This window comes from Euleptes europaea, chromosome 4 (genome assembly GCF_029931775.1).
Source record: "Euleptes europaea isolate rEulEur1 chromosome 4, rEulEur1.hap1, whole genome shotgun sequence".
In the NCBI taxonomy this organism is placed as follows: Eukaryota; Metazoa; Chordata; class Lepidosauria; order Squamata; family Sphaerodactylidae; genus Euleptes; species Euleptes europaea.
Window position 1 is genome coordinate 78,962,082 of NC_079315.1, and position 16,104 is coordinate 78,978,185.

The 16,104-nt window shown below is 40.4% G+C and overlaps 1 protein-coding gene across 1 annotated transcript in view; it reads left to right on the plus strand.

The window, feature by feature from the left end:
- Positions 1-15,825, plus strand: part of ELL2 (elongation factor for RNA polymerase II 2) — a 41,788-nt gene extending 25,963 nt beyond the window's left edge. Inside the window, exons 8-12 of the mRNA XM_056848158.1 lie at positions 1,427-2,003; positions 7,449-7,515; positions 10,524-10,695; positions 12,252-12,296; positions 14,421-15,825. Of these exons, the coding sequence (XP_056704136.1) occupies positions 1,427-2,003; positions 7,449-7,515; positions 10,524-10,695; positions 12,252-12,296; positions 14,421-14,537 (978 nt within the window). The 3' untranslated portion in view covers positions 14,538-15,825. The remainder of the gene's footprint in view (positions 1-1,426; positions 2,004-7,448; positions 7,516-10,523; positions 10,696-12,251; positions 12,297-14,420) is intronic.
- Positions 15,826-16,104: the final 279 nt, after the last annotated feature.

Genomic DNA, 16,104 nt, shown 5'->3' on the forward strand with positions numbered 1-16,104 from the left:
GCTGAATTTGTCATTAGCTTTGCTATTCCAAACATCAGTACTTTTATGGAATATATATTTCAATCAAGATTTGTTTCAGATTCTTTCATATAATGTGGTTTGGTCTTGCTATTTCATTTAGCACTTCATCCCGATTGCTATAAAGACCAGTTTTACTCAACAATCTTATAATTTCAGTTTAGAAATAAGACCAAGATCCATCCCAGTCTGTAAACAAAACATCAGCTGTAGTCCCATTCTCTTCAGGATGAGGGGCAGTGTTTTGCATATTGTTATGTTTGTTAAATCAAAGCTACAGCGAATTAAGCAGTTCTGTTCTCATGGTCACAGCCCATCTGACTACTTCATGCAGCTGGCATTTGTTGTCTTTCCAGTTTGGCAGTCCCACAACCCCAAGCCGCACTTGAAACTTTCCAAGATCAAAATATGGCATGCAGGGAACTGCTTGCTCAGAAAAAATAATATGCATCTTGGGTACATTTGCACATGCTAAAGAGCTTCAGTTTCAAAAAACCCACTATGCAGTGGAAATGAGTTGGGACCCAAAGCAACATTAGAATCATTCCTTCATCTCATGTGGACATGAGAAATTAGAACAAACAAGCTATGCATTAAGCAGCAATGTAGCACCAACAATAGTATTAAAGGAACAATTTTCTTTCAAGTAATTTGTTTACTTCCTCTGTACCTGGCCTTCCTCCCCAGTAGGGACCAAAAGCAGCTTACTTCATTCTGATCTCCTCCATTTTATCCTCACAACAACCTTGAGGAGTAGGTTAGGCTGAGAGTATATGATTGGCCCAAGGTTACCCAGCAAGCTTCCACAGCAGAGTGGGGATTCAAACTTGGGTCTCCCAGATTCTCATCTGACACCTATACTATATATACTGCATAGGCATGTCAATTCTTACTACATTGTGAGCAAGGATTGTTTCTAAGGGAAGAGCTCATTTTCCAAAGAGTTCTCATGGCATTGTACACTTGAAATGCATTTTCCCCCTGAACCTTCAAATAGGTCATTTATATTTAAGTGCAGTAAATATATCTTGTACATGGGCAGCGGCATAATAACTACTCCCAGTTGATAAAATAATGGTGCGTTCCAGTGGTCCACGGATCTCATGGAGCAGGACTTACCTGCGTCGCACTCCCAATGCAGACCAGTGAGCCCTCTGGAATTTTGTTCCTGTGGGTCAGTGGACCCCTTGGGATACCATAATGGCAAAGCCAAGGTCTGCAGTGGAAGGGGGGGAATCTACAGAAGTCAACGCTTCTCTCTTTTGAAGACTTGTGCCCTTAAGTCTTTAGAACTCCATGATTAGATACATGCTGATGTATCTAATCATGGAGTTCTAAAGACTTAAGGGCACAAGTATTCAAAATGTGTTCAAAATATTGATGTGTTCAAAATATATTTTTATTGCAGAAACGGCTTTTGGATTCTGACTTCATTGATCCTTTAATGAATAAAAAGCCAAGGATATCTCATCTTACAAATAGAGTTCAACCAACGTTAAATGATCACTTGACTAATTCTGGTGAAAAAAATGGTGAAGCTTCACCACCTCCTCCTCCTCCTCCTGCCGCTGCTGCAACACCAGCTGCTCCCCCACTTCCTCCAACTTGCCTTTCTGTTTCAAATCCTCCTCGGACTGTAAATTCTAACTCCAATTCCCCTAGCACTCCTGAAGGCCGGGGAACTCAAGACCTGCCTGTTGACACTTTGAGTCAGAATGGCAGCATTTATGAGGACCAGCATCAAAAATGCACTACTAGGACTCCACTGGAAATCCCAGCACCCACTGAAGATCTGTCTGTGTGCCCAAAATCTACAGATGAGAAACGTTCAGTGTTGCACAAAAAATCCAAGAAGAAGTCAAAGAAGCATAAGGAAAAGGACCAAATTAAAGAACATAACATTGAGAATGTTAGAGAGAAGGCGAAAGACTGTGAAAACAAAGAGATTGCCAAGTTGAAGAACTCCAGTCTGAATTTTAGTGAAGGTACTGTCATTTTTTTTTCTGTGTCTGGTCAAAGCAACCGTGGTACATTCTTACACTGAATGCAATGTGGAAGCCATTTCCGCATGGTAGGGTCCCACACCTCCCCAGTAAAATAAGCATACTGGATCCATGTGGGACAGGCAGCTGGTGTGGTTACTTCTCATACCTACCTCGCCTTCCGTTCCCACTCACCTCCTGTATTTCTCGTAACGATGCACCAGATGCTTGAGACCCAAACACGCAGATGACTTTCATGCTGCCGTGGTAATGTAACAGTCTGCCGTGCCTTCCTTCTTTCTGCCTGAATTTAAGTGAATACCGAATTAATGAATTTGTACAAAGTTACGCGAGCAAAAGGCATATATGAGCAATCCTGCATCCGATTAATTTCTGTAGTCCGTTGAAAAACTATAAGCTTGTTCTTGTAAGACTAATTTTGTTTTAATTTGCATAAACAATAGCAGTAGTGGGTGGGTCATTTAATGAAGCAACTATTGCAAAAGGTGATATGGCACAGCATATGCCATAAACTCTTATTCTAATGTGCCATATCGTTCAATAGGCATTCTGTGCTTTGGGGGGGGGTGCATTCTACAGTAGTAGAAATTGAATGATTTCACTAGGATTCTTATCCACAGTAAAATCCATTTTATACAGTATCCAAGGAATTGGAACACAATTCCAATTACGTTATTTAAAAAGGATTTAGTGGAACTGGGGAGGGAAGAGACTGAAAAGGCTAGCCCCATTCTGCACAAAAAAGGAAGAGAATGCTGGGGAAAGTGTAGTAAGATGTGCAGAAAGAGCTGAAATGCAGTATTAGTGCAGTTTTTGGCACACTACATCGCTGTTACAGTGTTGAGATTTTAGTTCAGGTACGCAACTGGTGGGCAGTGTATGCACACCCTAGCCTCTGACTCTTTTGACTCTATGCCCATCATGTTTCCAGATAAGCCCTGCCAAGATGCTCAGTCCCTAGTTCACTGGGACTAAGGAGCCAAACCTTAGTCTGTTACACACAATTTTAAAATGTGCCTTAACTGCTGAATAGAGGCAAACCTCTATTCTGTGTGTATACAGAAGAAGTGCTTCTGTATCTACATATTTGGTCCTGTTTTTTGTGGGGAGAAGGAAAAGGTACTAGGTTTTTTCCTCCTCCCAAAAAAGTTACTCCTCGTATGTGAGGAAATATATAAACACATTAATAGCATTGTGCATTCAGTTCCCAAACTTTGAACTTTTCATCACTGCCTCATGCATTTCAAACAAACACACAGATAGAGCCTTCTGAAAATCTGGACAGAACAGAAGTGCGTGCCTTCTCTCCTTGGGTCAAAACTTTCAGCTCAAAGTGCCTGTACAGTTAGGAACAAGGATGTCTCCAAAGAACTAGTATACTAGATGAGGACAATGGAATGTGTCCCTTGATATCCTGAACATATCTTCATAGATTGAAATAGAGAGAATAACTGTATAGCTGGTGAAAACCTGGTTTTTATAAATAGGAAGTTAGCATGTCAGGGAACATATTAGATTTGATGATGCAACTCAGGATGGTTTTTCATTAATGTCTTGCTACAGAAGAATTGTATGGGAGAATTGCTACATAAGGATTTAACTAGGCGGAACAATTGTGTGAGCACTGGTGCTCAGGTTGTAAAGAAATGCATAAATAACTGAGGGTGTTGGGAGTAGGTAGGAAGAAAAGACCTGGCATTACCTCCTCATAGTAAGGTACCTTTAAATGCTGTAGAGAAAGCGACAGCGATCACCTGATGTGTAATTGCTGTAGCTATGTCTGCATCTCAGGATTGTCATTGTTCTTTCGGCATTATCTAGCACTCAGTTACTGATTCTCTTTTGTAATTGTAAAGGTTATAAAGTTAATTCTGGGATGTGTAAACCATGACAAAATTTGAAGTGTGTCCACACAACATCTTATACGCTGTTCACTCTATCTTTTAGTAAAGAGTAAAATCTTGCAGTTATGCATTGGATGTAAGTGCCTAGTGCAGAATAAGTTTGCATACTTCACATCAGGGCCCCCAACCTTTTTGAGCCTGCGGGCACCTTTGGAATTCTGACACAGGGTGGTGGGCGCAAGAACAAAATGTCTGCTGCAGGAGGCGGAGCCAGCCACAAAGTTTCAGAAGTGAGGCTATGCAGAACTCTCATACTACTTCTCCAGCATTTAAGGCAGAAGCCCCGTTTAACAGAATGTCTTTTAATCTGCACTGCCAATTGTAAACCCTGCTGGGCACAAGCCCCATCTGTCCCTGCCCACTTTATAAAAATACTTGATGGGCATGAGGAAAGGTGTTGGCGAGCACCATGGCACCCACAGGCACCACAGTGGGAATCCCTGCTTTATATATATGAATTCTAGTTTTGATCCTTATTGTCTTTAAGTAAATATCTTGTATTAATAGAGAGCAGTGTTTGAGCTAGCATTGGAACTAAAACGAACCACTGCTTCAACAATATTTAAAAAAACCTTTCCCAGTTCTAAACTTTCAAATGTCCAGTTCAAAGGAATTTATCTCAGTGGAGGAACAACAAACAGATACCATATCTTAACAATACACTCTTGTTTACTAGTAAGCTGAAGTCAAACTAGCGGAAATGATAAAGTGGTGGTGGAGAATGGTAAGCTGCAGTACTGCAGTCAAAGATCTGCTCATGACCTGAGTTCGATCCCGACGGAAGTCGGTTTCAGGTAGCCGGCTCAAGGTTGACTCAGCCTTCCAACCTTCTGAGGTCGGTAAAATGAGTACCCAGCTTGCTTGGGGTAAAGTGTAGATTACTGGGGAAGGTAATGGCAAACCACCCCATAAACATAGTCTGCCTAGTAAATGCCATGATGTAACATCACCCCATGGGTCAGTAATGACTTGGTGCTTTTTCCTTTGCCCTAAATATGATTTCTTAGAACTACAGTATGGGAAAAATAACCTTATATATAACCAAGTATTTTTTATCTAAAACAGACATTGAGCACTCTCCTGAATATAACTCTTCATCCTCCCCCATGCCACAGAGTAAGAAATTATGCAAATAAATCCACCAACAACACATAAGCACTTTTGCCCTTAGTTTTGGCAGGGTATTGCTAAACAGTGGAATGTTCAAACATTCCATGACATCACAGCTTTTTGGTCAGTGGTTGAGGAGGGGAGGACTGATTTTCGTTAAGGTGCAGCTGGAACACAGCCTCTGTGGTATCTTAGCTAATCAGTCAGAACTGGAAAGGGTTTGCATACTAGCAGGAAATAGCCTGTGTTTTACTTTTGGGGTTTTTTGCACTTTCAAGAGCTTCTAATTTTTCTTTAGCCAATCTATGTGTTTTTTGTTTTATTTTATAAATAATTTATGTGGTAATCCAAAAATGACATCTGCAGTGTGAGAACTATCAGGATATAGAAAATTTCAGAACCCTGGAGCTATGTATAAATAACTACCTAATTGCTTTTCCTCTTGATTCAGCCACCATGACGCTAGTTTACTCCATTGATTTATAGGGGATATTTCAATGCTTTGGCTAAACTTGAAATACAGTTTAGGAACACAGCTAAAATTGACTAGCAGTCATGACTGGTGATTGACAAAGTGGGTGACTTTAAGTGGTCAGAGTAAATTAATCCATATTGTAGAGCTGGAAGCAATTCTGCATATTTAGTTATTTGCTCTAATGTTAAATATGGCATTTCATGTTACATCAGTGTGCTAGCTTGCATTGTGTTAAAGCACTCAGCTTGAATACACAGTTCTGGATTTTTGCCATGAGTTGTGATGACAACTGGGTAGCCATGAAGTTGCAGGCTATCGTCAGTTCAATTCCTGAAATGATATTCAGACCCTTAGCGCATCTGGGGGGAAACTCTGACTCTAGAACTTTTGAGCTATTTCTAAAGATAAACTGGAGTTACTGAATATTAATAAGGGTGTTTTAATAATTTATCACTTTAAACACTTCCTGAGCCAAATTGAGTTGTGACCTATTTTAAAGTCTTTGGAGTTAATTGAAAAGTTGATCTACATCTCTATAAATAAATCCATGCTTAAGTATACTGCTGATAGATACAATACTGTAGGTTTTCTGAGCACTGAAGCCCATGATATGGTTGTCCCGGTAGGAGCTTGGGAAAGCTTGAATTTACTTTTGTTTAATAATACAGGGTAACATGGAATCCTGACCTTTTTATCGCATAGTTAAAGAAGTCCAGCTGGGTTCGTTGAATTGTTACTAGCTTCTTAGGTATGCTAAGTAATATCGTTTTCCCAAAATGTTGATTTAGGGAATATAATCTTAATCAGCATACCTCTAGATTGTTTATACCTTTGATGTGTTCTTAAATACAAAACAATTATGATGCAAGTCGCATAATTTTAATTATAGCCACAGAATATCAAGGATAACTTCTTATCTAAGTGCTCTACATTGTAAAATATTGTGATGTAATATCAGGTTTAATGTGTTTGAAACTTGCTGACAGCCAATGGAAGTAAACACGTCAGAATTACCCACACCTATTAATGCCCTTGTGAAAGTTATAGGGCTGCTCATAGCCAGCAGGCAATAGCCCATTAATAAACTTAAAGCAAACTGTCTGGCTTATTCATGCTAGCTTGGAACCAGAGTGTTTCACACTGATGACTGCCTGTTCAACATGGCTTTCCTACCCCCCCCTCCTTTATGTTGCAGTCCATCATGCCCTGTCCGTAAGTTACTTTTGAAGATCCAGGAAGAGCTGGAATGGTGCACAAAGTGGCATGGGAGGCCGCTGTGGGATGCCAAGTGGGAATCTGCAGTGCCCATAAGGCCCCTTTCCCAAGCAGAAGCACCTTCAAGGGGCATTTCACACCCAAGCTGTATTTTTAACCTGTTGTCCTGAGGAGCACTGGGTGCACCCCGATCATTCCCTGAGACAGCGCTGGCTTGATTTTATGGATTCCCCCTCCTGCGTGATTGATTTGCTACTAAATTCTTGGAGCTTTGCAGGTCCATAACTTGGTGTGGCTATAGGGAAGGGAAGGAGTTAAAGGAAAGTCTTTATTTCACTCCAGTGAGAACTGGAGGTTGATGTAAAACTCCCATCTCCTATTGTGTGCCGACATCTGCCACAGAAATTCTTGAATTGCTGCGCAGATGCCATGACTTGTCTTGGAATAATAGAAGGGTGACCCAGGGTTAACACTAGACTGCTTTTATTGTATGAGGTCTGAAGTTGCTTTTGCATTTTAAATTCCTGCCATTGGCTGTTGAGAATTTGTCAGACAACCTCCATTATAAACATTCAATAGCATGCTTTGCTCTCAATTGTCTCTGGAGACTATGAAAACTAATCCTTAGGAAGGAGCACCCTGTGTAGGCACTTCAAAGTCAGAGCAGGTTTGCCTTTTAATATAATCTCTTATCAAAGTGTCAAAACTTTTATTTCTTTACAGGTGTTAAAAAGACTTGTGCTGCTTCAACAGATCCTTTGTCAACAAGTGAGCTACCAGACTACTTTGTGTAAGTAGAATAATGCTGGGACAGCAGGGTGGGGCAGGGAGAAACCTTTTTATGCAATATTCCTTGGTGATAAAGCATTTAACCCATGAAAGCTGTTTTCAGGCTACAAAATGGAAAAGCCACAGGGCAATGTTGCCATGTTCTCGTTCTGAGGGAAGGCAATGTTGCCATGTTTAACGTAAAAATTTAAATTTTAGCAGTGGCATCTTGGCTTCCCCCTCTTACTTGTCTTACCTATCTGGAAGAGAAAAGCACTCTTGGTATACATGCCGCCTCAGACTTTAGGATGAAGTTTATTCTTGCTTCACATCTGACTGCCTTATTTGTATGAAAAGGCTGAAGCAAATGAGTGGATTGCCTAGGAGAAACACTTGGATACTGATTTGAAAATGTTGGTCCCGGTATAGATATTTTCCATCCCCTCTTCCCAAAGAGTAGCATCCTGTACAGAAGTCTTGTTGAAAAAATAGCCCTAATCCAATTTGTTCCCAAAGACTTGAAGACAGATTATTCTTGGCAATTGCATAGGGGAGAACTCGGAATCAAGTCAGTGATACTAAAGAGTTACCGAGACTGTGGGCTGCTCGGGTGAGACAGAGCCTCTTTACTCCTCCAGTTCACAACTTCTAGCCCTCTCCTTTCCTTTTGCAAATCTCATAGGGCTGCAGCATGCAAAGGCTCAGCTTATTGTTTGTTCTAAGGCATTGAATAGCTGCTTTTCCTATGCTCTGAGCTGTTTACAAACCCCAAAAAAGCAAGATACTTCTGGACAACTTTGGCTTCCACAGCTAGAATTTATATCCGTCATTTTTATAAGTGTTGAAAAGTACCTCCCATTCCTTTGCAACTTCTAACACCAGATGCAAACGTGTTTGTATGTTTAGTAATGTTCAGTCCTTTTGTTCTCTTGGTAGCAGCTGCTGCTTAGGGCCATTTTTCCCCTTTGCCCTCACTGCCATTTAATCTGGCTGTGGTGACCCATGTGATTTGGTTTCATATCTGTGCTCTAGCTGTGTCAGAGATATCATTGTGACACCATCAACAGAACTGCATGGGCCCCTGTAAGATTAAGTGGTGGCACCAGCAATACAGAGGATGCTCCTCCCCCCTCCCAATGGCACAGAGCAAACTCTGCAGGCAGGGAACAAAGACATATAGAAAGCACAGGAAATAGTGGATGTTCAGTGAGATAAATATTGTGTTGCAATGCCCATTAGCCCTGTCTTTAAAAATCCATTTCTATGCAGAACAATAAGCAAGATATTCACTATAATTGCACGTGCTAAAAGTTTTAAAACTCTTCATGTAAACAAGTCCCCCCCGTCTTCTGACTCACTGAACCAGTGTCTGTCAATGTAAGATCAATGACATTTCTTGCTAGTTGTTCAGTAGATTTTAGAAATGGTAAATAGTCATGGAGGGGTGTTATTTCAAAACTCTTAATAGCTTCCTGTTCAGCTAGGCATGCTTGGAATATATTGTTCAAGTACCAGAATTGGGCATTGTTTGTACGTAGTGTACATTCCTTTTGTTGCTTGTCCAGCCTAACTATTTTTAGAAATCTTCCTAATTAATAATTACCAGAGCAAGTTGTTGAAGCTGTTGTAGGAAACCCTTCAGAAAAATAGCTTGTCTTAAACTATCTGGGGTGCTGCTTTTTCAGTTTGTTGTGTTGAATTTTTTCCCTCAACGAGAGAAGTGAATGAAACTTGTGTGAGGTGCCTCGGATGCCTTTCCATAGTGTCTGTGTTAGGCAGCGGCAGGACACCCTGCAACCTATACTCCTGCAGTAAACCTAACAACTAAGAGCAGACTGTACTTCTGGCCATTTTTTAACTGAAATGCTGACGCAACTTTGCATATTAGTCAAATGTGCTACTGTAAAACACAGCAATGTTAATTCGACTCTCGCCACATCCACGTGATCCTTGTCCCTGGAATCATGCTGCCTACACATGTTTATGGCATATCAGCTGCAGTTGGCACAGACCCTGTTTGTCCTGCTTGGACAGTGTGGACTCTTCCCCCCCCCCCATACAGTAGAATCTGAGAGAATGCAGTCTTGCACTGCTCTGTAAACCCACTTGAGAGCATATTAGCAGTTTCTCACCCAAAGGGACTTTAACTGCACAAGACAAGGGATAGGGAAAGAGCTCAAGAACCAGTGGAGGTATCCTTTTCTTTCAGGCTCAAATGCTTTCCCCAAGGAAATTATAGATACCTTACTCCTCTTAGTAGTAGCAATAACGCAGTAGAGAAGGGGGTGTAACAAGATAGTCGGGGAGGCAGTGTGCCGGTGCGCAGTGCTGTTGCTACTTTGAAAGCTAGCTTTTTGCTTGCATGAAATGTCTTTCCATTGAAATATCAGTTTCAATAGGTAGAAGGATATTTTGACTTCCTCTTGACGCCGTTGTTGCTGATTAAAACGTTAATTATTAATTTAATTAATCAGGTACAGTGCTCTCAAGAGAAAGACCAAAAATATTCTTCTCCCTAATGAAAGCAATATTTTACTGAAAATACAAATGGCTAAGGTTTGACTACCTTTGTCTGACATTTTTGGAACAACTCCTGTTCTTCAAAAGTTATGGTGATTTATAATTTACTCCAGGAATTGTAAGCCTAATCACATACTCACAGAAGGATTATGATATCCATATTTAATCTTAATGGCCTTTATTCCAATACAAATCCTGAAGGTCATCTTTTTAAGGCATACTTATTGAATACAATGAAAAGGAATGAAAAGGTGAAGTGTGATTGGCTCATAATACCTGTAGGTTAAGGATCATAAATTGTGCAACGTTTTAAAGGAGAAGTAGATAAGAACATAAGAAAAGTCATGCTGGACCAGACCAAGGCTCATCAAGTCCAGTTGTCTGTTTACACAGTGGCCAACCAGGTGCCTCTAGGAAGCCCACAAACAAGATCAATAAATGCTTAGAAAATATCTTGTAAACTGAAAGTATTGGGGATGATTCTACTTGATCTCTCTTTCTCTTTTAAAGAAAATATATAGCAATTGTCTCATATGAACAAAGGCAAAGTTACAAGGATGATTTCAATGCAGAGTATGATGAATACCGAACATTGCATGCAAGGATGGACAACGTTACTAGGAGGTTTATGAAGCTAGATGCACAGCGTAAGCTGCTTTCTCCAGGATCTAAAGAGTATCAGGTAAAACATTTTGTTTTCCATTTTCTACTTTGGTGGTATAACTCTGTCTTTATGGATATTTTGAATAGTATTGCTGGGTGACCATAATATCATTACCCCAGTGTGAGGTCACAGTTCAAAGTTCCGACTCTTTACTAGAGAATCAAAGAATTTTTGCTGGGTGTGTCAAGCCTGTGCATTGAAGTCTTATAGACAGAATTTTTACCAAGTGCTGGAGTACTTCCCGCCCTACAAACTTGATGAAGCTTGGTTGGGGGGGGGGGGTGTCAGTTTTTTGCAAACACAGCAACATCTCTCTTTTGGGCTTCCTTTCCTTGGCTGGCTTAAATGAGTATTGGATTTTTTAAGAAAGATTGTTTATTTGTTGTGAATTTGGATTGAATCCATTGTGAAAAACTCACAGAAGAAGCTGGTAGAAATGGCTCTTTCCCTGCCTCTTGCTGCTTATCCCCTAAAGCCTTTCTAAGGGTCAGGTGACCCTTATAAGTAAAACGCACCGGGGTATGAGCATTGCAGTGAAGAGGGGGAATTGGAGAACTCATCGTGTTCTTCCCCACCCTTCACTGCTGCCAGCAGGAGGAAGAGGCAACTTCTCTGGGTTCCTTACTGCAGCTCCCCCATACTATGTGATGCATTTTATTCATGAAGGTTGGTTGTCCCAAAGGGAGAATTGGGGGGACAAGCAAGCAGACTGGTAGTTGAAGAGGAAGGCACACTCTTCTGATGGATCCAAGGTTTTGTCTTTTTTTCTGGCTTGATATATTTTAAGGCAACAAGTAGACAATAAAGTTTAGTGATGACTGCTTATTCCTATTTTCTAAGCAATATGGTGGTCCGATGAATAGGCTCGGGTCAGTTGTTACCCTGTAGGCCACTTTCAGTTGAGTGAGAAGTAGCACTTGTTGTGTTTTAGACCTGTGATTAGTGGCAACTCTGTAAGAGGAGCAAAGGGGCGATCCAAGTTTGGATAAATTCTTCTGTCCTCACCCCTAATCCCAGAGTTGGGACAAATGGCAAGGGGGGTGGAATATTTAAGTGTCTAGTCAGAAAGCATTATGTTGCTGCATGGCATGGGCTCTCTGTGGCCCTGTGTGTGTTTCTTACTGTGCTCTGTGGTGCAATTAAAAGGGGGTATATTCATATTTTTGGAGCCAGCATGGTGTAATGGTTAAGAGCGGTGGTTTGGAGCGGTGGACTCCAATCTGGAGAACCGGGTTTGATTCCCTACTCCTCCACATGACTCTAATCTGGTGAACCGGGTTGGTTTCCCACTCTTACACATGAAGCCAGCTGGGTGACCTTGGGTTAATCACAGCTCTCTTAGAGCTCTCTCAGCCCCCCCCCCCACCTCACAGGGTGTCTGTTGTGGGGAGAGGAAGGGAAGGTGATTGTAAACCAGTTTGATTCTTCCTTAAGTGGCAGAGAAAGTCGGCATATAAAAACCAACTCTCCTTCTAATACCAAATATTATTTCCTATGCATACCGGTACTTCAATAGAATAGCAGGGAAGAATTTGGGACATACATCATTGATGTTCTTATTGTTTTGGGTGTAGATACTGCATGAGGAAGTCTTAAAAGAATATCGGAAGATCAAACAGGTTAGTATAGCTTATTTTCTTGTATATTCTTTTCCCCTCCCCAATAGAATTAAAAAACTTAGTGCCAGCTTTCTAATCCTGAACCCATTTCTAAATATATTTTTTAAGATGAGGCTTGGAGAATTTGTTCTGGATGACTCTGGTTAGCCTTGATTCAGATATAGGCTTGCACTCACAAAGTCCTAGGCACCTTCTTAGCTTTCATGTGTCAGAGCATTAATAACTTGACAAAAGGTATACCTCGACAACATTTTTGGTTTGTTTTGGGTATAGTACACAAGTAAAAATATTACTAGAAAATTATTGCTTTTATTTTATCTTTTTATTAAAACATGACTATTTATATCCTTTATATTAACATTAAAGCTAAAAGAATATAGCAGATCACAAGCAAGAAGTATCTTCGATGAAGGCAGTCCAGATCAGTTCAGCTTCCCATGTTTGCAAGTTTTCAAAGTCATCTTCCAACGATAGATAGCTATCCCACCTAATAAGGGCTCATGTTCTTGGCTGGCTAATTATGACTTAAAACACTATACCAAATTTCTGTATTCATGTATATGAAATCTCAGTGTATTGTAACCAAGAATATAAAAAATTATTACAGTGACTATCTGATGGACTCCAACTAATCTTTGAACTAACAGCTTCACTTCTTTGTTTAGTTGGACACTCCTGCCATTCTCAGACGCTTCTTGTAGCTGAGCCCAAACACATCTTTTGATATCAATTATATACCATTCTAACCTACTAAAAACCATATTAGTCTATTACACCTCTTTCCTTGTCCCTCTCCAAGGCTGTTCTGGGAGTCTGGACTCCTTGTTTGGCATGTTTAACAGAGAGACTGGGCTAGCCGTGATTCTGGTCTGCAAAAGCATCTTCCATAACTTTTTCAGTCAAGACCAGCAATTGTTGCTCTATATTTCTGGCTATAGCCATGACGGTGTAGCAGGCATAAGGGCCCCAGAGGAACCAGATTATACAGAGCTAAGCCAGCTATTAAGGATTGGACTGGAAAAGACAAAAACGGCTTAAAGAGGTCTGCCAAGGAAGCAAGGGCTCTGAGAGGTTAGCATGCCCCTCCCCCACCTTAACAGTAGAAATTGAGAGCGGCAGATGAGCCAATGCGACACCAGGTGACTAGTCAAGAGAATGCCCTGCACAAATCCCTCTTAGGTCAGAGGGACACCAGTTTTGACATTTAACTCTTGCTCTCAGTGGGATTTGAATGTACTTAACATGCGCTGCATTGTGTCAGTATACAGTAACTGTTGGTTGGTTCCTGTGTTCGTAAACCTCTTTGTGCAAACAGCCACAAGGGCAAGTGTGGAGGAAGTAATGTCTGGCCTGGTTGAGGCCGGGATACAGTCCGTATTTCTGGCTCCAATGTGCACGAGCACCATGGGACACTTCTTTGGGTCAGTTGCCCCAGTCGGCAAGTCACAGTGGCTGCGTCTATAGACAGAATGAATCAGACACTGTTGACTCCTTGGAGCTGCATCTCCAAAGCATTCCCACATAAGGCAACTTACAAACCCTTCAGCTGGTCGGTCCCATGATGCAACATAAGGGCATGTTTCCTATCATAAAGACCCAGGTTGCACTGTAACTCCTGGGTCCTTTGGTGTACCGTTATTGATTATACCGTTAGCCAACACACAGCACTAAGTTTGGTTAGTCTTCCCTGTATAGAATTATTTAAACATTTCTTAATTTGTGTGCATCAGTTCTGCCATTTTCTTTTTTTTTTTTAAAGGAGAAGGAAGGACTACAGTGTATTTGCAGTCGCTGCTAGTTTTGTTATCTGCAAAATTAATGATGTGGGATTAGATCCAGACTAAATTTTCCAATGGGAAAACAGAACTTTCCTGCCCTCCCCCTCCCCACACAGCTAATTGAGCTCTACTGCACCTATGTGTGAAATGCTGCTCCTGGGGGATAAGGGACCATGAGAAATGACATGTGGAAATTGGGAATCAGTGGAGATGGCCAATTTAGCCTGGATCCAGCGCATAAAGCGCACAAGTATTGGTGGAACGACCTACAAAATCAAGATGTATTTTTAAATAATTAAATGTGATCCATTTGGTAAGCCTATCTTCTTCTTTTTTGTGGTTGTAGTCTAGCCCCAACTACCATGAAGAAAAGTACAGATGTGAATATCTTCATAACAAGCTGGCGCACATTAAAAGACTTATAGGTGAATTTGACCAACGGCAAGCAGAGTCATGGCACTAGATCTCTGGACCAGAAGATGTGAATAAACTAAAGATTATTTATTTAAAATTCCATACAACTTGCTCCAAGGTTAAAAAATCTGAAATTGCTCTAATGCAGAAGCTTCAGCATTTGCAGACTGCGTTGCTGTTTTTGTTGATGAGGAGGATATTGCTTTCCTACGTAGCTGAAGCTGCTTTTTTCTGGTCCCCTTTTCCTTAACACTTACATGTTTATCAGTGGAAATCATTTTACCAGTGGGTATTGGGGGATCCAGTCTCTCTAGTTCTGAGGTTGTGCACATTTTTTAAAAGAGAACTTGTAGCAAAAGGAGAAGCTTTTTTGGATGCCTATAAGCCTGTTTTCTGACTTTCTTTTAATGCAAAACTATTTGCCTTAAATGGTAGAAAGTGTAAAACTTTGCACAAAACTTTAAAAAAAAGTAAAAACATTGTTTTGGGAGGGTTAAGAGGTGTGTATATGTAACATATACAACCTGTCTGTCAACAACAGTAACTTGTGATTTCAACCCCCATTGCAATGGTTGCCTTATGGTGTTTGCTTATGCATCTTGATTGTACTTAATTCATTGCTCCATAAAGTCACTGCTTCCCACTTCATCAAAGCAATGGGAGCATTACATGGCCTATTAGTGTCTCAAGTGTGTGTGTATGCGTGCATGAGAGCGAGAGTGTTGTGTGCATGTGAGCATATACAAGTTGGAGGAAATCTGCTTTACAGGCCAAATGTTCAGGTTAAAACAGCTGACAAGTTTTAGTGCAGGTTTTTTTCCTATAAAGATAAATATTTCCATTTCAACTATTTGTCAGCTTTGTTGGGGGGGATTGATACATTACAAAAGTTAATTCTATAGTTTTTGGGCAAAATTATAAAATGAAACATGTAGGCGACCTATTTATATTACTGCTATAAAAGTATTTTTTGAAGAAAAAATATGCAAAGAAGCTATTGCCTACATGAAATGTATATTTAAAGATTTTTTTCCTGGGTGCCAGGAGTATAACAAAGATGTATTTAACTATAAAATACTGTGATCATCAAACAGCACAAACTTTCATTTCATGCAGTTAATTGGTTTAATTTAAACCATCACTTTATCATGTGGGAACATAAGTTATTGGTCACAAAATTGAGTTTTTGAATTATACTTGTCTTTTCTTTTTGTCTTAATATATTTTTCAAAGTGCTGCCAATTGAAAAGGGAAGCATTATGTTTACAAGTCTGATTTTTTGGAATGTTTGCCAAAATTTTGGTAGTATCTTTAATAAACTTGGTCTCCAGCATCAACCCAGTTGTCATGTACTACTGTAGAACACAACATGTACATTTGATAGAATTGCCATAGATTTTCTGCCTTGGATAACTTCAAAAAAAGATTCTGATTTAAGATTAAGTCTTTGTTTTCATGTAAGAGGGGGGAAATTCCCTGTAATCCATGGCTGCATCCAAGAATTGCAAGTCTACATTATTTCAGTACAGAAAAGATCTCATTGACATTGGATTCAGAAGTGATATTTTGCTGGCATAACAGCAATTTTGGCAGCAGGACAGCAGTCTGCTGGCGAG